This window comes from Salmo salar, chromosome 20, assembly GCF_965601325.2.
Source record: "Salmo salar chromosome 20, fSalSal1, whole genome shotgun sequence".
Classification (NCBI taxonomy): domain Eukaryota; kingdom Metazoa; phylum Chordata; class Actinopteri; order Salmoniformes; family Salmonidae; genus Salmo; species Salmo salar.
In genome coordinates, this window is record NC_138310.1 from 87,867,484 (window position 1) to 87,894,983 (window position 27,500).

General features: G+C 47.3%; 1 protein-coding gene across 4 annotated transcripts in view; it reads left to right on the forward strand.

Annotated features, from left to right (window-relative positions):
* LOC106581516 (uncharacterized) overlaps nucleotides 1-27,500 on the forward strand; it is a 47,100-nt gene that overhangs the window by 11,099 nt on the left and 8,501 nt on the right. For all 4 annotated transcript variants that reach the window (XM_082966792.1, XM_082966789.1, XM_082966791.1 and 1 more), the window contains exons 4-7: nucleotides 21,312-21,373; nucleotides 21,648-21,774; nucleotides 22,500-22,589; nucleotides 22,815-22,943. In XM_082966792.1, the coding sequence (XP_082822918.1) occupies nucleotides 21,312-21,373; nucleotides 21,648-21,774; nucleotides 22,500-22,589; nucleotides 22,815-22,943 (408 nt within the window). The remainder of the gene's footprint in view (nucleotides 1-21,311; nucleotides 21,374-21,647; nucleotides 21,775-22,499; nucleotides 22,590-22,814; nucleotides 22,944-27,500) is intronic.

A 27,500-nucleotide genomic window follows, 5' to 3' on the forward strand; every position in this document is an offset into this window, starting at 1 on the left:
TAAAGAGGGAGTTTGGGGTGTGAAGGAGAGATGGGGTGAGACTGATTAAAGAGGGAGTTTGGGGTGTGAAGGAGAGATGGGGTGAGACTGATTAAAGAGGGAGTTTGGGGTGTGAAGGAGAGATGGGGTGAGACTGATTAAAGAGGGAGTTTGGAGCGTTGGCTGTGAAGGAGAGATGGGGTGAGACTGATTAAAGAGGGAGTTTGGAGCGTGGGGTGTGAAGGAGAGATGGGGTGAGACTGATTAAAGAGGGTGTATGGAGCGTGGGGTGTGAAGGAGAGATGGGGTGAGACTGATTAAAGAGGGAGTTTGGAGCGTGAAGGAGAGATGGGGTGAGACTGATTAAAGAGGGAGTTTGGAGCGTGAAGGAGAGATGGGGTGAGACTGATTAAAGAGGGAGTTTGGAGCGTTGGCTGTGAAGGAGAGATGGGGTGAGACTGATTAAAGAGGGAGTTTGGAGCGTGGGGTGTGAAGGAGAGATGGGGTGAGACTGATTAAAGAGGGAGTTTGGAGCGTGGGGTGTGAAAGAGATGGGGTGAGACTGATTAAAGAGGGAGTTTGGAGCGTGGGGTGTGGGGTGTGAAGGAGAGATGGGGTGAGACTGATTAAAGAGGGAGTTTGGAGCGTGGGGTGTGAAGGAGTGATGGGGTGAGACTGATTAAAGAGGGAGTTTGGAGCGTGGGGTGTGAAGGAGAGATGGGGTGAGACTGATTAAAGAGGGAGTTTGGAGCGTGGGGTGTGAAGGAGAGATGGGGTGAGACTGATTAAAGAGGGAGTTTGGAGCGTGGGGTGTGAAGGAGAGATGGGGTGAGACTGATTAAAGAGGGAGTTTGGAGCGTGGGGTGTGAAGGAGAGATGGGGTGAGACTGATTAAAGAGGGAGTTTGGACCGTGGGGTGTGAAGGAGAGATGGGGTGAGACTGATTAAAGAGGGAGTTTGGGGTGTGAAGGAGAGATGGGGTGAGACTGATTAAAGAGGGAGTTTGGGGTGTGAAGGAGAGATGGGGTGAGACTGATTAAAGAGGGAGTTTGGGGTGTGAAGGAGAGATGGGGTGAGACTGATTAAAGAGGGAGTTTGGAGCGATGGCTGTGAAGGAGAGATGGGGTGAGACTGATTAAAGAGGGAGTTTGGAGCGTGGGGTGTGAAGGAGAGATGGGGTGAGACTGATTAAAGAGGGTGTTTGGAGCGTGGGGTGTGAAGGAGAGATGGGGTGAGACTGATTAAAGAGGGAGTTTGGAGCGTGAAGGAGAGATGGGGTGAGACTGATTAAAGAGGGAGTTTGGAGCGTTGGCTGTGAAGGAGAGATGGGGTGAGACTGATTAAAGAGGGAGTTTGGAGCGTGGGGTGTGAAGGAGAGATGGGGTGAGACTGATTAAAGAGGGAGTTTGGAGCGTGGGGTGTGAAAGAGATGGGGTGAGACTGATTAAAGAGGGAGTTTGGAGCGTGGGGTGTGGGGTGTGAAGGAGAGATGGGGTGAGACTGATTAAAGAGGGAGTTTGGAGCGTGGGGTGTGAAGGAGAGATGGGGTGAGACTGATTAAAGAGGGAGTTTGGAGCGTGGGGTGTGAAGGAGAGATGGGGTGAGACTGATTAAAGAGGGAGTTTGGAGCATTGGCCGTGAAGGAGAGATGGGGTGAGACTGATTAAAGAGGGAGTTTGGAGCGTTGGCTGTGAAGGAGAGATGGGGTGAGACTGATTAAAGAGGGAGTTTGGGGTGTGAAGGAGAGATGGGGTGAGACTGATTAAAGAGGGAGTTTGGGGTGTGAAGGAGAGATGGGGTGAGACTGATTAAAGAGGGAGTTTGGAGCGTTGGCTGTGAAGGAGAGATGGGGTGAGACTGATTAAAGAGGGAGTTTGGAGCGTGGGGTGTGAAGGAGAGATGGGGTGAGACTGATTAAAGAGGGTGTTTGGAGCGTGAAGGAGAGATGGGGTGAGACTGATTAAAGAGGGAGTTTGGAGCGTGAAGGAGAGATGGGGTGAGACTGATTAAAGAGGGAGTTTGGAGCGTGAAGGAGAGATGGGGTGAGACTGATTAAAGAGGGAGTTTGGAGCGTGGGGTGTGAAGGAGAGATGGGGTGTGAAGGAGAGATGGGGTGAGACTGATTAAAGAGGGAGTTTGGAGCATGAAGGAGAGATGGGGTGAGACTGATTAAAGAGGGAGTTTGGAGCGTGGAGTGTGAAGGAGAGATGGGGTGAGACTGATTAAAGAGGGAGTTTGGAGCGTGGGGTGTGAAGGAGAGATGGGGTGAGACTGATTAAAGAGGGAGTTTGGAGCGTGGGGTGTGAAGGAGAGATGGGGTGAGACTGATTAAAGAGGGAGTTTGGAGCGTGGGGTGTGAAAGAGATGGGGTGAGACTGATTAAAGAGGGAGTTTGGAGCGTGGGGTGTGGGGTGTGAAGGAGAGATGGGGTGAGACTGATTAAAGAGGGAGTTTGGAGCGTGGGGTGTGAAGGAGAGATGGGGTGAGACTGATTAAAGAGGGAGTTTGGAGCGTGGGGTGTGAAGGAGAGATGGGGTGAGACTGATTAAAGAGGGAGTTTGGAGCGTTGGCCGTGAAGGAGAGATGGGGTGAGACTGATTAAAGAGGGAGTTTGGAGCGTTGGCTGTGAAGGAGAGATGGGGTGAGACTGATTAAAGAGGGAGTTTGGGGTGTGAAGGAGAGATGGGGTGAGACTGATTAAAGAGGGAGTTTGGGGTGTGAAGGAGAGATGGGGTGAGACTGATTAAAGAGGGAGTTTGGAGCGTTGGCTGTGAAGGAGAGATGGGGTGAGACTGATTAAAGAGGGAGTTTGGAGCGTGGGGTGTGAAGGAGAGATGGGGTGAGACTGATTAAAGAGGGTGTTTGGAGCGTGAAGGAGAGATGGGGTGAGACTGATTAAAGAGGGAGTTTGGAGCGTGAAGGAGAGATGGGGTGAGACTGATTAAAGAGGGAGTTTGGAGCGTGAAGGAGAGATGGGGTGAGACTGATTAAAGAGGGAGTTTGGAGCGTGGGGTGTGAAGGAGAGATGGGGTGTGAAGGAGAGATGGGGTGAGACTGATTAAAGAGGGAGTTTGGAGCATGAAGGAGAGATGGGGTAAGACTGATTAAAGAGGGAGTTTGGAGCGTGGGGTGTGAAGGAGAGATGGGGTGAGACTGATAAAAGAGGGAGTTTGGAGCGTGGGGTGTGAAGGAGAGATGGGGTGAGACTGATTAAAGAGGGAGTTTGGAGCGTGGGGTGTGAAGGAGAGATGGGGTGAGACTGATTAAAGAGGAAGTTTGGAGCGTGGGGTGTGAAGGAGAGATGGGGTGAGACTGATTAAAGAGGGAGTTTGGGGTGTGAAGGAGAGATGGGGTGAGACTGATTAAAGAGGGAGTTTGGGGTGTGAAGGAGAGATGGGGTGAGACTGATTAAAGAGGGAGTTTGGAGCGTTGGCTGTGAAGGAGAGATGGGGTGAGACTGATTAAAGAGGGAGTTTGGAGCGTGGGGTGTGAAGGAGAGATGGGGTGAGACTGATTAAAGAGGGTGTTTGGAGCGTGGGGTGTGAAGGAGAGATGGGGTGAGACTGATTAAAGAGGGAGTTTGGAGCGTGAAGGAGAGATGGGGTGAGACTGATTAAAGAGGGAGTTTGGAGCGTGAAGGAGAGATGGGGTGAGACTGATTAAAGAGGGAGTTTGGAGCGTTGGCTGTGAAGGAGTGATGGGGTGAGACTGATTAAAGAGGGAGTTTGGAGCGTGGGGTGTGAAGGAGAGATGGGGTGAGACTGATTAAAGAGGGAGTTTGGAGCGTGGGTGTGAAAGAGATGGGGTGAGACTGATTAAAGAGGGAGTTTGGAGCGTGGGGTGTGGGGTGTGAAGGAGAGATGGGGTGAGACTGATTAAAGAGGGAGTTTGGAGCGTGGGGTGTGAAGGAGAGATGGGGTGAGACTGATTAAAGAGGGAGTTTGGAGCGTGGGGTGTGAAGGAGAGATGGGGTGAGACTGATTAAAGAGGGAGTTTGGAGCGTTGGCCGTGAAGGAGAGATGGGGTGAGACTGATTAAAGAGGGAGTTTGGAGCGTTGGCTGTGAAGGAGAGATGGGGTGAGACTGATTAAAGAGAGAGTTTGGGGTGTGAAGGAGAGATGGGGTGAGACTGATTAAAGAGGGAGTTTGGGGTGTGAAGGAGAGATGGGGTGAGACTGATTAAAGAGGGAGTTTGGAGCGTGGGGTGTGAAGGAGAGATGGGGTGAGACTGATTAAAGAGGGAGTTTGAGCGTGGGGTGTGAAGGAGAGATGGGGTGAGACTGATTAAAGAGGGTGTTTGGAGCGTGAAGGAGAGATGGGGTGAGACTGATTAAAGAGGGAGTTTGGAGCGTGAAGGAGAGATGGGGTGAGACTGATTAAAGAGGGAGTTTGGAGCGTGGGGTGTGAAGGAGAGATGGGGTGTGAAGGAGAGATAGGGTGAGACTGATTAAAGAGGGAGTTTGGAGCATGAAGGAGAGATGGGGTGAGACTGATTAAAGAGGGAGTTTGGAGCGTGGGGTGTGAAGGAGAGATGGGGTGAGACTGATTAAAGAGGGAGTTTGGAGCGTGGGGTGTGAAGGAGAGATGGGGTGAGACTGATTAAAGAGGGAGTTTGGAGCGTGGGGTGTGAAGGAGAGATGGGGTGAGACTGATTAAAGAGGAAGTTTGGAGCGTGGGGTGTGAAGGAGAAATGGGGTGAGACTGATTAAAGAGGGAGTTTGGAGCGTGAAGGAGAGATGGGGTGAGACTGATTAAAGAGGGAGTTTGGAGCGTGGGGTGTGAAGGAGAGATGGGGTGAGACTGATTAAAGAGGGAGTTTGGAGCGTGAAGGAGAGATGGGGTGAGACTGATTAAAGAGGGAGTTTGGAGCGTGGTGTGTGAAGGAGAGATGGGGTGTGAAGGAGAGATGGGGTGAGACTGATTAAAGAGGGAGTTTGGAGCATGAAGGAGAGATGGGGTGAGACTGATTAAAGAGGGAGTTTGGAGCGTGGGGTGTGAAGGAGAGATGGGGTGAGACTGATTAAAGAGGGAGTTTGGAGCGTGAAGGAGAGATGGGGTGAGACTGATTAAAGAGGGAGTTTGGAGCGTGGTGTGTGAAGGAGAGATGGGGTGTGAAGGAGAGATGGGGTGAGACTGATTAAAAAGGGAGTTTGGAGCGTGGGGTGTGAAGGAGAGATGGGGTGAGACTGATTAAAGAGGGAGTTTGGAGCGTGGGGCGTGAAGGAGAGATGGGGTGAGACTGATAAAAGAGGGAGTTTGGAGCGTGAAGGAGAGATGGGGTGAGACTGATTAAAGAGGGAGTTTGGAGCGTGGTGTGTGAAGGAGAGATGGGGTCTGAAGGAGAGATGGGGTGAGACTGATTAAAGAGGGTGTTTGGAGCGTGGGGTGTGAAGGAGAGATGGGGTGAGACTGATTAAAGAGGGAGTTTGGAGCGTGGGGCGTGAAGGAGAGATGGGGTGAGACTGATAAAAGAGGGAGTTTGGAGCGTGAAGGAGATATGGGGTGAGACTGATTAAAGAGGGAGTTTGGAGCGTGGGGTGTGAAGGAGAGATGGGGTGAGACTGATTAAAGAGGGAGTTTGGAGCGTTGGCTGTGAAGGAGAGATGGGGTGAGACTGATTAAAGAGGGAGTTTGGAGCGTGGGGCGTGAAGGAGAGATGGGGTGAGACTGATAAAAGAGGGAGTTTGGAGCGTGAAGGAGAGATGGGGTGAGACTGATTAAAGAGGGAGTTTGGAGCGTTGGCTGTGAAGGAGAGATGGGGTGAGACTGATTAAAGAGGGAGTTTGGAGCGTGGGGTGTGAAGGAGAGATGGGGTGAGACTGATTAAAGAGGGAGTTTGGAGCGTTGGCTGTGAAGGAGAGATGGGGTGAGACTGATTAAAGAGGGAGTTTGGAGCGTGGGGCGTGAAGGAGAGATGGGGTGAGACTGATAAAAGAGGGAGTTTGGAGCGTGAAGGAGAGATGGGGTGAGACTGATTAAAGAGGGAGTTTGGAGCGTGGGGTGTGAAGGAGAGATGGGGTGAGACTGATTAAAGAGGGAGTTTGGAGCGTGGGGTGATAGAGACAACAGTGTCGTTCTTTATCAGTACTCGGCTCCATCATGGCTCATTCATCAAAAAGCACACTGATATGGCCAACTACTTAATTACTTTTTCATTGGCAAGATAAGAAAACTTAGGCATGACATGCCAGCAACAAACGCTGACACTACACATCCAAGTATATCGGACCAAATTATGAAAGACAAGAATTGTAATTCCATAAAGTCAGTGTGGAAGAAGTGAAAAACGTATAGTTGTCTATCAACAATGACAAGCCACCAGGGTCTGACAATCTGGATGGAAAATGACTGAGGATAATAGCAGACGATATTGCCACTCCTATTTGCCACATCTTCAATTTAAGCCGACTAGAGAGCGTGTTGCCCTCAGGCCTGGAGGGAAGCAAAAGTCATTCAGCTACCCAAGAATAGTAAAGCCCCCTTTGCTGGCTCAAATAGCCGACCAATCAGCCTGTTAGCAACCCTTATTACACTTCTAGAAAAATTGTGTTTCCTTTTGTAGTCCTTTTTGGTTGTCTGTAGTCCTTTTGGTTGTGTCTGTAGTCCTTTTGGTTGTCTCTATAGTACTTTTGGTTGTCTCTATAGTACTTTTGGTTGTGTCTGTAGTCCTTTTGGTTGTCTCTGTAGTCCTTTTGGTTGTCTCTGTAGTCCTTTTGGTTGTCTGTAGTCCTTTTGGTTGTATCTGTAGTCCTTTTGGTTGTCTCTGTAGTCCTTTGGTTGTCTGTAGTCCTTTGGTTGTCTGTAGTCCTTTTGGTTGTCTGTAGTCCTTTTGGTTGTCTGTAGTCCTTTTGGTTGTCTCTGTAGTCCTTTTGGTTGTCTCTGTAGTCCTTTTGGTTGTCTCTGTAGTCCTTTTGGTTGTGTCTGTAGTCCTTTTGGTTGTCTCTATAGTCCAGAAGTGATCCAAAATGGTTTTGGTTCGATGTGATTCTCTCTGGATTAACTTTACAGACCAGCCACCTGCCTTAGTTGCATAGGAGGATTAGGTAGTCCCAACACATTGATTTAAAGCGGCAATCAGCAGTAGAAACAATAACAAAGAGGTACTCCCCGCCCCTGTTTCGGTAAACAGTTGAGTGATTGTGTTGGAGAAATGTAACCACTTGAGGCTATAGTGTTTGTTTACATTTACTTTGTTTACAAACATTGAAGTAAAAAAAGCTTCCCACTGGGCACCAACTTTAATGGATGGAGCAACTGAACATTTCCCCTGTACGGTCAGTCTGGCATATCCCCACCCTAATGGTTACGTAAAGGTTTTGGGAAGGTAAGGTGATCCTAGATCAGTGCCATCGATGAGACACGTTCTGTTGAGCCCCACTACTAAACTCTGAAGGCCAATACATTGTTTTCTCAGCCCTGTCTGTGTTGTCCTCTGGCGGCTGGGTCATGGTGGATATTTGAGAAGTCTGCTTATACATCAATCAAACTGCCGACTTGTTGTCCTCTCTCCTTTTCTCTCCTCCTCTATTCTCTCCTCCTCTCCCCTCTCTCCTCCTCTCTCCCCTCTCTCCTCCTCTCTCTCCTCTCTCCTCCTCTCTCCTCCTTTCTCTCCTCCTTTCTCTCCTCTCTCTTCTATCCTCCTCTCTCCTCCTCTCTCTCCTCTCTCCTCCTCTCTCTCCTCTCTCCTCCTCTCTCCTCCTCTCTCCTCTCTCCTCCTCTTTCCTCCTCTCTCTCCTTTCTCCTCCTCTCTCCTCCTCTCTCCTCCACTCGCCTCCTCTCTCCTCCTCTCTCTCCTCTCTCCTCCTCTCTCTCCTCTCTCCTCCTCTCTCCTCCACTCTCCTCCTCTCTCCTCCTCTCTCCTCTCTCCTCCACTCTCCTCCTCTCTCCTCCTCTCTCCTCCTCTCTCTCTCCTCCTCTCTCCTCCTCTCTCCTCTCTCCTCCTCTCTCCTCTCTCCTCCACTCTCCTCCTCTCTCTCTCCTCTCTCCTCCTCTCTCCTCCTCTTCTCTCCTCCTCTCTCCTCCTCTCTCTCCTCTCTCCTCCTCTCTACTCTCCTCCTCTCTCCTCCTCTCTCTACTCTCTCTCCTCCTCTCTCCTCCTCTCTCCTCCTCTCTTCTGTCGTTCCTCTTTTCTTCTCTTCTTTTAGCCTTAGTCCCTTTACTCTCATCTTCCTCTCTAGAAAGTAAACTCATCTTCCTCTCTATATAATAAACTCATCTTCCTCTATAAAATAAACATCTTCCTCTCTAGAAAATAAACCACCATATATAATTATGTTCTCAATCAATGTTTCTACAATGGATTTTTGCTGAGGCAGGAAAAATGTGTGTATGTGTGTGTGTTTCCTGCTTGTGTGTACATGGGTCAGTGTGCGTAGTGCAGACACATGACAGCATGGAAAACATTTGGGAGAAATGTGGAAGTAATTTAGCTGCCGTTGGCCCCTGTCTCTTCTCCACTCTGTCGTAGCGGCACCTTGATGCCTATCTCACACTTTAACAAGGTAATGGGGCTGTGTGAGGAGGAAGTTATGTAGCAACAATGCCAGGACCTAACCCGGAGTCGCCTTACTGGCAACTCAATAAAACTCCCACATACTCTACCAAAACTTCAGCAAGAATAGACAACCTCTAAACTCCTGCATATTTGACCAAAACTTCAGCAACACTTACTGTGGAGATAATCTTTCTATTCCCAAATCCTGTCAAGAGAAGGGAATATATTCCCATGTACTCTGCTAATCTGCAGGTTAACCTGAATCATTTCCACAGTTTAACACCCAGGATGAGCTTCAAGCAAATGAGGGAGGACTTAAAGAATATGAAGATCCATTTAGGAGGAATTATTCGGCTGTCAATCATGTATTCCTGAAACGCTATGGGTGAGCTTTGCTCTGCACGTTTACGAGTTTTGTAGGGTTTAATATTGGCAGCGCTTCATTGTTCATTTAGTCATTCAACACCTCTCCTCTCTAGCTCTCATTGTCTCTCCAACTCCCTCAGCTTTTTCTTTCCTTTCCTCTCCTCCTCCCTCAGCTCTTCCATCCTCTCCTCCTCCCTCAGCTGTCCCTTCCTCTCCTCCTCCCTCAACTGTCCCTTCCTCTCCTCCTCCCTCAGCTCTCCCTTCCTTTCCTCCTCCCTCAGCTGTCCCTTCCTCTCCTCCTCCCTCAGCTCTCCCTTCCTCTCCTCCTCCCTCAGCTCTCCCTTCCTCTCCTCCATCCTTAGCTCTCCCTTCCTCTCCTCCTCCCTCAGCTCTCCCTTCCTCTCCTCCATCCTTAGCTCTCCCTTCCTCTCCTCCTCCCTCAGCTCTCCCTTCCTCTACTCCATCCTTAGCTCTCCCTTCCTCTCCTCCACCCTCAGCTCTCCCTTCCTTTCCTCCTCCCTCAGCTCTCCCTTCCTCTCCTCCTCCCTCAGCTCTCCCTTCCTTTCCTCCTCCCTCAGCTCTCCCTTCCTCTACTCCATCCTTAGCTCTCCCTTCCTTTCCTCCTCCCTCAGCTCTCCCTTCCTCTCCTCCTCCCTCAGCTCTCCCTTCCTTTCCTCCTCCCTCAGCTCTCCCTTCCTCTCCTCCTCCCTCAGCGCTCCCCTTCCTCTCCTCCCTCCCTCAGCTTTTCCTTTCCTTTCCTCTCCTCCTCCCTCAGCTGTCCCTTCCTCTCCTCCTCCCTCAGCTCTCCCTTCCTCTCCTCCTCCCTCAGCTCTCCCTCCTCTCCTCCTCCCTCAGCTCTCCCATCCTCTCCTCCTCCCTCAGCTGTCCCTTCCTTTCCTCCTCCCTCAGCTGTCCCTTCCTCTCCTCCTCCCTCAGCTTTTCCTTTCCTCTCCTCCTCCCTCAGCTCTACCTTCCTCTCCTCCTCCCTCAGCTCTCCCTTACTCTCCTCCTCCCTCAGCTCTCCCTTCCTTTCCTCCTCCCTCAGCTCTCCCTTCCTCTCGTCCCTCAGCTCTCCTTATTCTCTCTTTCCCTGGGTTCTCTTTTCCATATCTCTCTCCCTGTCCATCTCTACCTACCCTCTCTCTCTCCTCCATTCAGTCTTTCCTCTCTTCTCAGTTAAAGTGATAAAACAGCACCATATCCCCCATGTGAGAGGGCATGATAAGTAATGTCTCTGTCTCTGGCTGTTCTGAGAGCAGACATAAGCTAGACAGTTACCAATGACCCCTAGGTGTTTGGGGAGAGCCATACCTGGTCCTGGACCTGTCAGTCTGTCTGTGTCCTAAGGGCATCTATCTGAGCAGTCTGTAGTTGTAGTGTCCTGGGCCAGATAAGGTGTGGATCAACAGTCTGTAGTTGTAGTGTCCTGGGCCAGATAAGGTGTGGATCAACAGTCTGTAGTTGTAGTGTCCTGGACCAGATGAGGATGTTTTGGTTGTGAAGCCGTCTGGATGGTGAACTGATGAACCATTGCATTCTGAGAGCATGAGAGAATGACAGTGTGTGTGTGTGCGTGTGTGTGTGTGTGTCTGTGTGTGTGGGTGTGTGTGTGTGTGTGTGTGCGTGTGCGTGTGCGTGCGTGTGTGTGTGCGTGTGCGTGTGCGTGTGCGTGTGTGTGTGTGTGTGTGTGTGTTAGGGTTGAATGGGGGGGACCCGGTGACCGAGATTTACTGGGATTTACCGCCCAAAACCTCTCCCTTTTCCCGGGATAAATAACTGCGAGAAACTGGTAAGTCATAATAAATTATTTATATAAACAGCATTGCATGAAATGGAACTGTTAAATGATATGCAATGTCTAAATCTGACTTCTCTACGGCCTCTGCATGAGGAATCAACGCTCAGAGTGGGGACAGACAGCCCATCTCAGGGTGGGGACAGACAGCCCATCTCAGGGTGGGGACAGACAGCCCATCTCAGGGTGGGGACAGACAGCCCATCTCAGGGTGGGGACAGACAGCCCATCTCAGGGTGGGGACAGACAGCCCATCTCAGGGTGGGGACAGACAGCCCATCTCAGGGTGGGGACAGACAGCCCATCTCAGGGTGGGGACAGACAACCCATCTCAGGGTGGGGACAGACAGCCCATCTCAGGGTGGGGACAGACAACCCATCTCAGGGTGGGGACAGACAGCCCATCTCAGGGTGGGGACAGACAGCCCATCTCAGGGTGGAGTGCGGTTCACATTGGATGTAGACCTATCATCTCATCATGGTAACTTTTCTCCGTGTGACAGGTAGGCCTGCATTAGCCTATGCTATAGTAATATAAAGATGGAATGTGCATCTAGTTTACCCATCTCCATCTGGCTTTCAGGGGTCACCTTGTTTTTTAATTGTATAGATAAAATATATATATATATATATATATATATATATATATATATATATATATATATATATATGTAACAGTGTAGGTTCCGTCCCTCTCTTCGCCCCAACCTGGGCTCGAACCATCAACAACTGACATCCACGAAGCATCGTTACCCATCGCGCCACAAAAGCCTTGCAATGCAACGCAAGGGGAAACCCTACTTCAAGTCTCAGAGCGAGTGACGTCACTGATTGAAACGCTATTAGCGCGCACCACCGCTAACTAACTAGCTATTTCACATCGGTTACATATATATATATATATATTACAAGAATGGCGCCGGAGGGGATGGCTACCGTTTTACGGGCTCCTAACCAATTGTGCTATTTAGCGATTTTTTTTTTTCAAATTATAACTTATTTTGTACATAATGTTGATGCTACCGTCTCTTATGACCAAAAAGAGTATCTGGATACCAGGACAGCGATTACTCACCTCGTACTGGACGAAGATTTTCTCTTTAATGAGTCGGACGTGAAGGATACAGTGTTGCTCTCGGACAAGGCCCAAATCCCTGTCATTCACATGAAGAAAAGAAGGAAATACAGGGGGAAGAGATCAGGGTGCCTTGTGAGAATTCGTCGGCGAGTGGGTAATCCACCTTTACCATCCATTCTATTAGCCAACGTGCAATCACTGGAGAATTAACTAGTTGAGCGCCGTTCGAGACTATCCTACCAACGGGACATTAAAAACTGTAATATCTTATGTTTCACCGAGTCGTGGCTGAAGGACGACATGGATAATATACAGTTGGCTGGGTTTTCCGTGCATCGGCAGGATAGAACAGCTACATCTGGTAAGACGAGGGCTGGGGGTGTGTGTCTATTTGTCAATAACAGCTGGTACGCGATGTCTAATATTAGGGTAGTCTCGAGGTATTGCAGGCCTGAGGTAGAGTACCTCATGATAAGCTGTAGACCACACTATCTACCAAGAGAGTTCTCATCTATATTTTTTGTAGCCGTCTATTTACCACCACAAACCGATGCTGGCAATAAGACCGCACTCAACGAGCTGTATAAGGCCATAAGCAAACAAGAAAATGCTCATCCAGAAGCGGCGCTCCTAGTGGCCGGGGACTTTAATGCAGGGAAACTTAAATCTGTTTTACCTCATTTCTACCGGTATGTCACATGTGGAACCAGAGGAGGGGAAAAAAACTCTAGAGACGCTTTACTCCACACACAGAGAAGCTCTCCCTTGCCCTTCATTTTGCAAATCTGACCATAATTCTATCCTCCTGATTCCTGCTTATAAGCAAAAACTTAAGCAGGAAGTATCAGTGACTTGCTCAATACGGACGTGGTCAGATGATGCGGATGCTACGCTACAGGACTGTTTTGCTAGCACAGACTGGAATATGTTCCGGGATTCATCCAATGGCATTGAGGAGTATACCACCTCAGTCAACGGCTTCATCAATAAGGGCGTCAACCACGTCGTCCCCACAGTGACCATACCAGAAGCCATGGATTACAGGCAACCTCTGCATCGAGCTAAAGGCTAGAGCTGCTGCTTTCAAGGAGCGGGACACGAATCCGGACATTTGTAGAAATCCAGTTATGCCGTCAGATGAACCATCAAACAAGCAAAGCATCAAGATTGAATCCTACTACACCAGTTCTGATGCTCGTCGGATGTGGCATGGCTTGCAAACTATTACGGACTACAAAGGGAAACCCAGCCGTGAGCTGCCCAGTGATGCAAGCCTACCAACTCCATTCAAATTACAATCCAAAATAGATACTTCTGTTCTAGATTGATCTATAGCCCTATGTCCTAGCCTACCTCTTTCAGGTAATACATTCAATGCAGTATTATCCTTATATTTAGCTAATGATGGGTTATGCATAATAAGCTTCTAACTTATAGCCTCTGTCTTTTGCGCAATAAGCAATCACCTGTGCTCCACTGGCCTCTCTCCTTAAAAAACACTCCTTTGCTCTTGTAGTCCCATGCAGGAAAAACTAGACTAGAACAGCTTGCTGGATATAATTTTGTTTAGCATTTCTTATACAAATAGACTTCGAAGAGGGACGCAAGCTCTTTTTTTCCTCTATGTTAAATACGTCAGACAATAGAAAGGATGGTTTGTAAGAAGAGCGAATGCCGATAACGGTAGGCTATAGCAGTTATTTATTCAGACCCATAATAATTCAAAAATAAAGAGAAGTGAAAGCATTCTGCATCTAATTCTAGTCCTATATTATTCAAGGATGTCATTGGAATGATGAAGATAAGGACAACGAAACGTATTTCATTTAACGTTTGAAGGCGAGTAAGGAATGAAACAACAATAGAGAGATAAAGAGAAGGTAGGCTAATAACATGATTATTTCCCCATCAATCTACACACAATACCCCATAATGACATCACAATACCCCATAATGACAAAGTAAAAACTGGTTTTAACAATCTTTTGCTAATTTATTAAACATTTCAAACTGAAATATGACATTTACATAATTATTCAGACCCTTCACTCAGTACTTTGTTGAAGCACCTTTGGCAGTGATTACAGCCTCCATTCTTCTTGGGTATGACGCTACAAGCTTGGCATACCTGTATTTGGGGAGTTTCTCCAATTCTTCCCTGCAGATCCTCTCAAGCTCTGTCAGGTTGGATGGGGAGTGTCTCTGCACAGCTATTTTCAGGTCTCCAGAGATGTTCGATTGTGTTCAAGTCCGGACTCTGGCTGGGCCACTCAAGGACATTCAGAGACTTGTCCCAAAGCCACTCTTATGTTGTCTTGGCTGTGTGCTTAGGGTCATTATCCTGTTGGAAGGTGAAAATTCGCCCCAATCTGAGGTCTTGAGCGCTCTGGAGCAGGTTATCATCAAGGATCTCTCTGTACTTTGCTCCATTCATATTTCCCTCGATCCTGACTAGTCTCCCAGCCCCTGCCGCTGAAAAACATCCCCACAGCATGATGCTGCCACCACCATGCTTCACGGTAAGGATGGTGCCAGGTTTCCTCCAGATGTGATGCTTAGCAATCAGGCCAAAGAGTTCAATCTTGGTTTCATCAGACCAGAGAATCTTGTTTCTCATGGTTTGAGAGTCTTTAGGTGCCTTTTGGCAAACTCCAAGTGGGCTGTCATGTGCCTTTTACTGAGGAGTGGCTTCCGTCTGGCCACTCTACCATAAAGGCCTTATTGGTGGAGTACTGCTCCCATCTCCACAGAGGAACTCTAGAGGTCTGTCAGAGTGACCATTGGGTTCTTGGTCACCTTCCTGACCAAGGCCCTTCTCCTCCGATTGCTCAGTTTGGCCGGGTGGCCAGCTCTAGGAAGAGTCTTGGTGGTTCCAAACTTCTTCCATTCAAGAATTATGGAGGCCACTGTGTTCTTGGGGAACTTCAATGCTTCAGAAATGTTTTGGTACCCTTCCCCAGATCTGTGCCTCGACACAATCCTGTCTTGGAGCTCTACGGACAGTTCCTTCGACCTCATGGCTTGGTTTTTGCTCTGACATGCACTGTCAACTGTTGGACCTTACATAGACAGGTGTGTGCATTTCCAAATCATGTCAAATCAATTGAATTTACCACAGGTGGACTCCAATCAAGTTGTAGAAACATCTCAAGGATGATCAATGGAAACAGAATGCACCTGAGCTCAATTTCGAGTCTCATAGCAAAGGTTCTCATAGGTTCTGAATTCTGTAAATAAGGTATTTTTTCCGCTTAGTCATTATGTGGTATTGTTTGATTGCTGAGGATTCTTTTTAAAAATCAATTTTAGAGTAAGGCTGTAACCTAACAAAATGTGGAAAAAGTCAAGGGGTCTGAATACTTTCCGAATGCACTGTATATGCGTCAGCCTACTAACTATACAAATAGACCCTATTGTATTTCAAAATTAAAATCAAATTTGCTAGCCTAAACTTTGTAGGCCGTATGTGCTGCACCAAAATTGCATGTTCTCTTAGCTAACCCCTGACTTGAACGAGGTACATAATTCCAGTCCATATAATACAGTATAATACAATACAGTACAGTAATACAGTTCACACTCCAAAACTATTAGCCTATTGGAGCTAGTTTCATTTATTTACCAGAGAGAGAATATAGCTAGCTACATCTATTATAACGACAGAAGGCAAGACCCAGATGCAGACATGGGAGGCAGATGGTTTGAGCTCTGATATTTATTATAGTCCAAGGGGTAGGAAAAAGGCAGGTCGGGGACAGGCAAGGGTTCATAACCTGTTCAGAGTCCAAAACGGTGCAGGGTAGCAGGCAGGCTAGAGGTCAGGGACAGGCAGAATGGTCAGGCAGGCGGGCTCAAAGTCAGGACAGGCAAGGGTCAGGCAGGCGGGCTCAGAGTCAGGACAGGCAAGGGTCAGGCAGGCGGGCTCAGAGTCAGGACAGGCAAGGGTCAGGCAGGCGGGCTCAGAGTCAGGACAGGCAAGGGTCAGGCAGGCGGGCTCAGAGTCAGGACAGGCAAGGGTCAGAACCAGGAGGATGAGGGAAAAACAGAGACTAGAAAAACCAGGAGCTAGGAGAAAACCGCTTGTTGACTTGGCAAACAAGACAAACTGGCACAGACAGACAGAAAACACAAGTATAAATACACAGGGGATAATTGGGAAGATGGGCGACACCTGGAGGGGGGTGGAGACAAGCACAAGGACAGGTGAAACAGATCAGGGTGTGACGTCTATGGACTTTATGTGTTCTGTGGTGCATAATGTGTAGTAGCGTTTATCATATTGGGCTCCCGAGCAGTCTAAGGCACTGCATTATCGGTGCTAGAGGCGTCACTACAGATCCTGGTTCGATTCCAGGCTGTATCACAACCGGCCGTGATTGGGAGACCCATAGGGTGGCACACGATTGGCCCAGTGTCGTCAGGGTTTGGCCGGGGAAGACCGTCATTGTAAATAAGAATTTGTTCTTAACTGACTTGCCTAGTTAAATAAAGGTTACATTTAAAATAAAATATACTATATGCATTGGATAACGGCACAATCATTTGGGCTTGAGCTCATTAAATGTTATTATGTAGGGCTCATTAAATGTTATTATGTAGGGCTCATTAAATGTCATTATGTAAGGGTCATTAAATGTTATTATGTAGGGCTCATTAAATGTTATTATGAAGGGCTCATTAAATGTTATTATGTAGGGCTCATTAAATGTTATTATGTAGGGATCATTAAATGTTATTATGTAAGGCTCATTAAATGTTATTATGTAGGGCTCATTAAATGTTATTATGTAAGGCTCATTAAATGTTATTATGTAGGGATCATTAAATGTTATTATGTAGGGATCATTAAATGTTATTATGTAGGGCTCATTAAATGTTATTATGTAGGGCTCATTAAATGTCATTATGTAGGGGTCATTAAATGTTATTATGTAGGGCTCATTAAATGTTATTATGAAGGGCTCATTAAATGTTATTATGTAGGGATCATTAAATGTTATTATGTAAGGCTCATTAAATGTTATTATGTAGGGATCATTAAATGTTATTATGTAGGGCTCATTAAATGTTATTATGTAGGGATCATTAAATGTTATTATGTAGGGATCATTAAATGTTATTATGTAGGGCTCATTAAATGTTATTATGTAAGGCTCATTAAATGTTATTATGTAGGGATCATTAAATGTTATTATGTAGGGCTCATTAAATGTCATTATGTAGGGCTCATTAAATGTTATTATGTAGGGATCATTAAATGTCATTATGTAGGGCTCATTAAATGTTATTAATACATGGCTCATCAGGTTCAGGTATAATTAGGTTTTAATTTTCATGCTAATCAAAGCGCTAATCAAATCCAGACATATTTATATAGTTTATAATGCTTTATAATGCTTCCGGTTTTGGTGGGAAAAGTGATTTTTCTCGGAATGGAACATTTGTAAAATACCGGTAAAATATTCAGCCCCTGTGTTTGTGTGTGTGTGTGTGTGTGTGTTTGTGTGTGTGTGTGTGTGTGTGTGTGTGTGTGTGTGTGTGTTTGTGTGTGTGTGTGTGTTTGTGTGTTTGTGTGTGTGTGTGTGTGTGTGTGTGTGTGTGTGTGTGTGTGTGTGTGTGTGTGTGTGTGTGTGTGTGTGTGTTTGTGTGTGTGTGTGTGTGTGTGTGTTTGTGTGTGTGTGTGTGTGTGTGTGTGTTTGTGTGTGTGTGTGTGTGTGTGTGTGTGTGAGTGTGTGTGTTTGTGTGTGTGTGTGTGTGTGTGTGTGTGTGTGTGTGTGTGTGTGTGTGTGTGTGTGTGTGTGTGTGTGTGTGTGTGTGTGTGTGTGTGTGTGTGTGTGTGTGTGTGTGTGTGTGTGTATTCCAGACTCTCTCTGTTGTCTGACTCAACCAGTTAGGTATTTGAGGACCTATGATGATCTGTTACAGTCTGACCCTTCAACTATCTGTCTTTAAACTCATTTACATCAAATTGAATAATAGACATGTTTAGTAATTCAGTAATTATATACAGATGTAGGATCTTAATTTGACGTTTTTGAAAGTTGGGCAGGGACTCCTGTCTGACTTTAGGGGGAAGCTTGTTCCACCATTGTGGTGTCAGGACAGAGAAGGGCTTTGACTGGGCTGTGTGGGAGCTGCCCTCCTGTAGGGGTAGGAGGGCTAAGAGACCAGAGGTGACAGAACAGAGTGCTCAGGTTGGGGTGTAGGGTCCATATCTTTATGTTGTCATGGTATCATTATGAGACTCCATATCTTTATGTTGTCATGGTATCATTATGAGACTCCATATCTTTATGTTGTCATGGTATCATTATGAGACTCCATATCTTTATGTTGTCATGGTATCATTATGAGACTCCATATCTTTATGTTGTCATGGTATCATTATGAGACTCCATATCTTTATGTTGTCATGGTATCATTATGAGACTCCATATCTTTATGTTGTCATGGTATCATTATGAGACTCCATATCTTTATGTTGTCATGGTATCATTATGAGACTCCATATCTTTATGTTGTCATGGTATCATTATGAGACTCCATATCTTTATGTTGTCATGGTATCATTATGAGACTCCATATCTTTATGTTGTCATGGTATCATTATGAGACTCCATATCTTTATGTTGTCATGGTATCATTATGAGACTCCATATCTTTATGTTGTCATGGTATCATTATGAGACTCCATATCTTTATGTTGTCATGGTATCATGGTATACATCTCCTGTAGATTGAAGTTCCATTGTAAGTACTGTGTTAGCTTTCGTACAACGGAACCTTACATTCCCTCCCAAACAGAACCCTGCCACCTCCGCACATTGGGGTTGGTGTAGATTACTCCAGGCTCATGTTTATGACATATTGACTCGTCTCTGTGGCGCGTGTTTATGATACAGTAATGACTCTAGATCCCAAACCTCTCATTGGGAACAGAGAGGGATAGAGGGTAATTTCAGTTCAGTGCTGTAACCAAACCCCACATCGCTCTGTACATACATCACCCCCTACTGTACTGATTCTCAGTGATATTACTCTTATCACAAGGAGATCATTTGGTTAATTTTGGTCTCACTGAAGTGGCTTGATAAACAGTACTGAGTGTGTAGGCAGATAACAGTACTGAGTATGTAGGCAGATAACAGTACTGAGTGTGTGGGCTGATGAATTACAGAGGAATGTGTTTGGTTGAGCCCTTGATCTTTGCTTCTGTTTGTGGATGCATGCATGTACGCTTATACTAATGGTAAATAAATACTTTGGAGGGAAACAACACACACCAACTAACTCTACCCCACCCAAACCCTGTCTGTCCTATTTTAATACAGAAACCTCAATGGCTGCCAGTGTACCGTGGTTAAACCATGATATAAGGAAGCCAGAACCATTTAGCTCATTTTGTTGTTGCAATGACTAGTTATTTATAACTGCTAGTTGTCCATGGCTATGGCATTCTACATCATTAGGTTTGTGTGGCCAGTGTGGCCAGATGTGTCTGTGGATGGGGAACATTCCGGAACACTTGTGTTATTGACTTTTCTAGAACATAACTTTCTATTTGAAACGTTCTATTTACTGGACCAATGTTCTTCCGCACATATCATTTAGTTTACCCAGAGGTGACCAGATTCTTATACAACTGGTGCCTTGTGGCAACCAGTAGATTAGTTGATATGATCTTGACTTGGGTTTTCTTTCTTAAACCTTTGGATGCCAATTAAACCTATTGGATTCATTCATACCCCTTCATGTTGCTGGAGAAAGCCTGTCATACCCCTTCATGTTGCTGGAGAAAGTCTGTCATACCCCTTCATGTTGCTGGAGAAAGCCTGTCATACCCCTTCATGTTGCTGGAGAAAGCCTGTCATACCCCTTCATGTTGTTGGAGAAAGCCTGTCATACCCCTTCATGTTGCTGGAGAAAGCCTGTCATACCCCTTCATGTTGCTGGAGAAAGTCTGTCATACCCCTTCATGTTGCTGGAGAAAGTCTGTCATACCCCTTCATGTTGCTGGAGAAAGTCTGTCATACCCCTTCATGTTGCTGGAGAAAGTCTGTCATACCCCTTCATGTTGCTGGAGAAAGTCTGTCATACCCCTTCATGTTGCTGGAGAAAGCCTGTCATACCCCTTCATGTTGCTGGAGAAAGTCTGTCATACCCCTTCATGTTGCTGGAGAAAGCCTGTCATACCCCTTCATGTTGCTGGAGAAAGTCTGTCATACCCCTTCATGTTGCTGGAGAAAGCCTGTCATACCCCTTCATGTTGCTGGAGAAAGTCTGTCATACCCCTTCATGTTGCTGGAGAAAGCCTGTCATACCCCTTCATGTTGCTGGAGAAAGCCTGTCATACCCCTTCATGTTGTTGGAGAAAGCCTGTCATACCCCTTCATGTTGCTGGAGAAAGCCTGTCATACCCCTTCATGTTGCTGGAGAAAGTCTGTCATACCCCTTCATGTTGCTGGAGAAAGTCTGTCATACCCCTTCATGTTGCTGGAGAAAGTCTGTCATACCCCTTCATGTTGCTGGAGAAAGTCTGTCATACCCCTTCATGTTGCTGGAGAAAGTCTGTCATACCCCTTCATGTTGCTGGAGAAAGCCTGTCATACCCCTTCATGTTGCTGGAGAAAGTCTGTCATACCCCTTCATGTTGCTGGAGAAAGCCTGTCATACCCCTTCATGTTGCTGGAGAAAGTCTGTCATACCCCTTCATGTTGCTGGAGAAAGCCTGTCATACCCCTTCATGTTGCTGGAGAAGGTCTGTCATACCCCATCATGTTGCTGGAGAAAGCCTGTCATACCCCTTCATGTTGCTGGAGAAGGTCTGTCATACCCCTTCATGTTGCTGGAGAAAGCCTGTCATACCCCTTCATGTTGCTGGAGAAAGTCTGTCATACCCCTTCATGTTGCTGGAGAAAGCCTGTCATACCCCTTCATGTTGCTGGAGAAAGTCTGTCATACCCCTTCATGTTGCTGGAGAAAGTCTGTCATACCCCTTCATGTTGCTGGAGAAAGTCTGTCATACCCCTTCATGTTGCTGGAGAAAGGCTGGCCATACAGAGGGGCACTGGAAATGGGTAGGGAGAAAACAATCTGAGCTGTGTGCGTGTGCGTGTGTGTGTGTGTGTGTGTGTGTGTGTGTGTGTGTGTGTGTGTGTGTGTGTGTGTGTGTGTGTGTGTGTGTGTGTGTGTGTTGGAGAGACAGAGAGAAAGATGACAAGAGGTCACTGTTTCGTCTGTCTGAGTGTCTGACATGATTTAATGAAGGAAATATTTAATAGCTAATAAATTATTGGATATTGTTTTACGGCTATTGTTCTTTTGTATGTCTTTTGGCTTCCCAGGAGAGGGTGTGTGTGTGTGTGTGTGTGTGTGTGTGTGTGTGTGTGTGTGTGTGTGTGTGTGTGTGTGTGTGTGTGTGTGTGTGTGTGTGTGTGTGTGTGTGTGTGTGTGTGTGTGTGTGTGTGTCTCTCGTCTCGTCTCTCCTCTCGTCTCTCGTCCCTCCTCTCGTCTCTCCTCTCTCTCTCTCGTCTCTCGTCTCTCTCTCTCGTCTCTCGTCTCTCTCTTGTCTCTCATCTCTCCTCTCCCTCTCATTGCAGAGTGTATGAACTGCACTGGCTTCACTGACATAAACAACAGACTGAACTTCATCGAGTCCAAGGTGAGAATGAAGGACAGGAGGAAAGGAGTCACAGGAAGATGGGTGTTACCTGTCACATCAGAATATCTAATAATATAATAACATATTAATAATGCCATTTAGCAGAACTTTTATCCAAAGCGACGTACAGTCGTGTGTGCTTTCAGTTTACATACGGGTGGTCCTGGGAATCGAACCCACAATCCTGGCAAGAGCCATGTTCTACTAACTGAGCTACGGAGAACCACATAAAATAAATTATATTTAATCTGACCCTGGGTCTTTGTTATTCCAGATTAAGATGCTAGAGGGAGCAGGTTCACCATCACCTTCCTTCAACAACTCAACAGAGGGCTCCAATGACAACGTGATGTACACCCCCACCCCCACCCCCATAGGCCCTCCATCTAACCTGCACCCAGGTAACACGCCCAACCCCACCCCTATAGGCCCTCCATCTCACCTGCACCCAGGTAACACCCCCACCCCCATAGGCCCTCCATCTAACCTGCACCCAGGTAACACCCCACCCCCATAGGCCCTCCATCTAACCTGCACCCAGGTAACACCCCCAACCCCACCCCTATAGGCCCTCCATCTCACCTGCACCCAGGTAACACCCCCACCCCCACCCCCATAGGCCCTCCATCTAACCTGCACCCAGGTAACACCCCACCCCCATAGGCCCTCCATCTAACCTGCACCCAGGTAACACCCCCACCCCCATAGGCCCTCCATCTCACCTGCACCCAGGTAACACACCCAACCCCACCCCTATAGGCCCTCCATCTCACCTGCACCCAGGTAACACCCCCAACCCCACCCCTATAGGCCCTCCATCTAACCTGCACCCAGGTAACACCCCCAACCCCACTCCTATAGGCCCTCTATCTAACCTGCACCCAGGTAACACCCCCTATACAGTGTCTCACACACACACACACACACACACACACACACACACACACACACACACACACACACACACACACCCCACACACACACACACACACACACACACACACACACACACACACACACACACACACACACACACACACACACACACACACACACAGCCATATATCACCTCTGGGGAGGTTTCCTCTCAACATGTTAAACAAATGGTTTTGGTTCTGGTCGATAGGAGGAAGAGGACCTCCAGGGCCAATCGGATCACCAGGAATTCCTGGCCCAGCTGGCGAGGCAGGGGTTCCAGGACAGACGGGCCCCACAGGTGATCCATCCTGATATTCCACATGTAACTCTGATGGGAATGTGTGAGATTCATTCTGTTTCTTTCAATATGTTGTGGATTGTCTTACGTCAGACGATTCCGCCTGCAAGGATCGCGTAGGAGTGACGCCACCTGACGTAAGACAATGCATGTTCAGGTCTTTATCTTATCTGACGACAATACATGCCTATTGTTGTGAGAGGATATGCCCCCTCTGATTACCAGGGCCAACGGGAGAGAGAGGAAGACCAGGAGAGATCGGTCTTCCAGGCCTCCCCGGACCTCCAGGCCCTCCAGGGCCACCCTCCTCCTCTACCCGGCCGAGAGGTGACATGTTTGGGTTCGACGAGCAGGGTGAGTGGACCCCCCAACCACCCTCATTACCATCTCAGCCTCAGTAGTATTGTTTCTAAGAGCTCTTCCTGTCAGCCATGATTGGAACACTGGCCAAGGACCAATGAACAAGGTGAAGACAGGGGCACAAGTGGAAATGCAAGCTCTGTTACTGAATATGTTAATATCCATGAAGGAGAAACAATTCGTTAAAACCCCTGAAAGGGCCCTCAGACTATCTGTCCTCCTCAACATAGCATTGTTTGCTTCAGCCTGTAGTAAAGGCTTTACACTAGTAGTTCATGTAATTTAAAAGGGCATCAGGTTGCTATTTACCAGGATCAAAATGTTAGAATTACTACAACAGGAAATACTGGGTTGAATGAAGTTGATTGTGTTCCTTGTGATCACATTCACACTACAGCTGCTAACAGCTACCATGGGTCTTTATCTCCACTGGCCACTGCAGCTGCTAACAGCTACCATGGGTCTTTATCTCCACTGGCCACTGCAGATGCTAACAGCTACCATGGGTCTTTATCTCCACTGGCCACTGCAGCTGCTAACAGCTACCATGGGTCTTTATCTCCACTGGCCACTGCAGATGCTAACAGCTACCATGGGTCTTTATCTCCACTGGCCACTGCAGATGCTAACAGCTACCATGGGTCTTTATCTCCACTGGCCACTGCAGATGCTAACAGCTACCATGGGTCTTTATCTCCACTGGCCACTGCAGATGCTAACATCTACCATGGGTCTTTATCTCCACTGGCCACTGCAGCTGCTAACAGCTACCATGGGTCTTTATCTCCACTGGCCACTGCAGCTGCTAACAGCTACCATGGGTCTTTATCTCCACTGGCCACTGCAGATGCTAACAGCTACCATGGGTCTTTATCTCTACTGGCCACTGCAGATGCTAACAGCTACCATGGGTCTTTATCTACACTGGCCACTGCAGATGCTAACAGCTACCATGGGTCTTTATCTCCACTGGCCACTGCAATTCAACTCAATTTCACAAAAAAATACCTCTTCTAGAATTCAAACTGAAATATTCTATGATTAATAACAGGACCAGTATCCAAATACATACAGTAGCTGTTTTCCATGGATGAGATAGTGTTGGTGACTAGAATGGTCCGGACAAGACAAACACAGGTTTAACACCAGAGGGCAGTACAGGCTGACAGGCTGAGGCTCAGGGGTTACCAGTGTTTGGCCAAGCTGCAAAATCAAAAGGTTAAGATTAGGGTTAGGCATAAGGTTAGCAGTCTGTTTAAGGTTAGGGTAAAGTTTAAGTTTATGTTAAGGTTAGGATTAAGGTTAGCAGTGTGTTTAAGGTTAGGGTAAAGTTTAAGTTTATGTTAAGGTTAGGATTAAGGTTAGGTTTAAGTTTTTTTGGGGGGGGTTATATTTCAATTCAAATATCAGAAAAAATGTAGATCAAATCAAATGTTATTAGTCACATGCGCCGAATACAACACTTGTAGACCTTACAGTGAAATCCTTACTTACGAGCCCCTAACCAACAATGCAGTTTAAAAAAAAAAATGGATGAGAATAAGAAATAAAAGTAACAAGTAATTAAAGAGCATCAGTAAAATAACAATAGTGAGACTATATACAGGGGGGTACCGGTACAGAGTCAATGTGCGGGGGCACCGGTTAGTTGAGCTAATATGTACATGAAGGTAGAGTTATTAAAGTGACTATGCATAGATGATGACAACAGAGAGTAGCGGTGGTGTAAAAGGGGAGGGGCCAATACAAATAGTCTGGGTAGACATTTGATTAGATGTTCAGGAGTCTTATGGCTTGGGGGTAGAAGCTGTTTAGAAGCCTCTTGGACCTAGACTTGGCGCTCCGGTACCGCTTGCCTTGTGGTAGCAGAGAGACCAGTCTATGACTAGGATGGCTGGAGCCTTTGACAATTTTTAGGGCCTTCCTCTGACACCGCCTGGTATAGAGGCACTGGATGGCAGGAAGCTTGGCGCCAGTGATGTACTGGGCTGTCCACACTACCCTCTGTAGTGCCTTGCAGTTGGGGGCCGAGCAGTTGCCATTCCAGGCAGTGATGCAACCAACCGTGATGCTCTCGATGGTGCAGCTGTAGAACCTTTTGACGATCTGAGGACCCATGCAAAACCTTTTCAGTCTCTTGAGGGGGAATAGATTTTGTCGTGCCCTCCTCACAACTGTCTTTGTGTCTTTGGACCATGTTAGTTTGTTGGTGATGTGGACACCAAGGAACTTGAAGCTCTCAACCTGCTTCACTGCAGCCCTGTCAATGAGAATGGGGCGTGCTCGGTCCTCTTTTTTCTGTAGTCCACAATCATCTCCTTTGTCTAGGCGGAGCTTCTGACTTTGCAACTTGGCTAGATAGTGACAGCTCTGAGCTGCTTATTAGTAGTCTGGCTCTAAATCTGGGTCTGTGGGTCTAGATCTGGGTCTGTGGGTCTAGATCTGGGTCTGGCTCTAGATCTGGGTCTGTGGGTCTAGATCTGGGTCTGGCTCTAGATCTGGGTCTGTGGGTCTAGATCTGGGTCTGGCTCTAGATCTGGGTCTGGGAGTCTAGATCTGGGTCTGTGGGTCTAGATCTGGGTCTGGGAGTCTAGATCTGGGTCTGTGGAGAGCAGAGGAGAAGAGAGGCTGTTGGCTGTGTTGGCTGCTGGAGCCAGCTGGCTGTAAATCACAGCTCATTTGTAAGCTGTCAGCACAGCAGTCTACAATTGAAAATGCAGGGCCGGCCATGAGCCAAATCCCAGGCCCGTGTAGAGAAGGGATGGAGGGAGACTGCATGAGCAGCTGTAATTAGTTCCAGTGGGACGGATGCTTCCACTCAGTGGCGGGGATTCATGTACGCCAAGGGAAACCAGGCTTCCCCCCCAAAAAAATGTTACATTTATAATTTATCTTTCGCCTCTCTGTGTCTGTAGCTAAAATTGTCCCTTTCCTAAATTAGCCATGAATGGAGATAGGGATTTGGACTTGTGGTTTTACTTAATTCTCTGTACTGAACAATGATTATAACGGCGATTTTGATCCAACCATTAAATCCTACATTGTTGTGCCCCTGGCCTGAGAGGAAGGAAGTTCAATATGTACGGTAGCTAGATGTAGAAGGCTAATGTTAACTAGCTAACGTTGCCCATGAAAGGAAGTTAGGCTAGTGAGTAATCATTTTAGCCAGGTAGCCTAGGACAACAAAATATAGAAGCTTGTACTATGACAGACTGAGAGACTATTTCATCAATATGAAAGAGAGGAGGAAGGCATTGGTATTTCTCTACAAGTAGAGTGAGTCAACATGTTTTCTACTTGCACCAACGTGCGTGCATGCGCACACACACACACACACACACACACACACACACACACACACACACACACACACACACACACACACACACACACACACACACACACACACACGCGCGCGCACACACAGAAATCAGAACCATGGACATCCACATCATATGTAGCTTATGTTGATTGGATTAAATCATTTTTTTGGTATATTTTAGTTGTCACTGTATTAGACTAAGCGGGGGGGGGGGGGGGGGGGGGGGGGGTTAGCCACGCATCGCTACTGCTTCCACCAGACCCTCTATGCTTCCACCAGACCCTCTATGCTTCCACCAGACCCTCTATGCTTCCACTAGACCCTCTATGCTTCCACCAGACCCTCTACGCTTCCACTAGACCCTCTGTGCTTCCGCCAGACCCTCTATGCTTCCACCAGACCCTCTACACTTCCACTAGACCCTCTATGCTTCCACCAGACCCTCTATGCTTCCACCAGACCCTCTACGCTTCCACTAGACCCTCTACGCTTCCACCAGACCCTCTACGCTTCCACCAGACCCTCTATGCTTCCACCAGACCCTCTATGCTTCCACCAGACCCTCTACGCTTCCACTAGACCCTCTATGCTTCCACCAGACCCTCTATGCTTCCACCAGACCCGCTATGCTTCCACCAGACTCTCTATGCCTCCACCAGACCATCTATGCTTCCACTAGACCCTCTATGCTTCCACTAGACCCGCTATGCTTCCACCAGACCCTCTACACTTCCACTAGACCCTCTATGCTTCCACCAGACCATCTATGCTTCCACTAGACCCTCTATGCTTCCACCAGGCCCTCTATGCTTCCACCAGACTGTCTATGCTTCCACCAGACCCTCTATGCTTCCACCAGACCCTCTATGCTTCCACCAGACCCTCTATGCTTCCACCAGACCGTCTATGCTTCCACTAGACCTTCTATGCTTCCACCAGACCGTCTATGCTTCCACCAGACCCTCTATGCTTCCACCAGTGCACTTTAATTGGTTTTAGTTCAGTGTGCTGGCTGGGTTTGGAGAACGTTACGGTAAAAGCTCAGGTGTTAAGAGGAAGGAGAAGAGACTAGGGGTTTAGACTAACACAGAAACAATCACACAGGGACCAACACATACTAGACAGATGCATGTATTCACACAGGGACCAACACATCCAAGACAGATGCATGTATTCACACAGGGACCAACACATACTAGACAGATGCATGTATTCACACAGGGACCAAC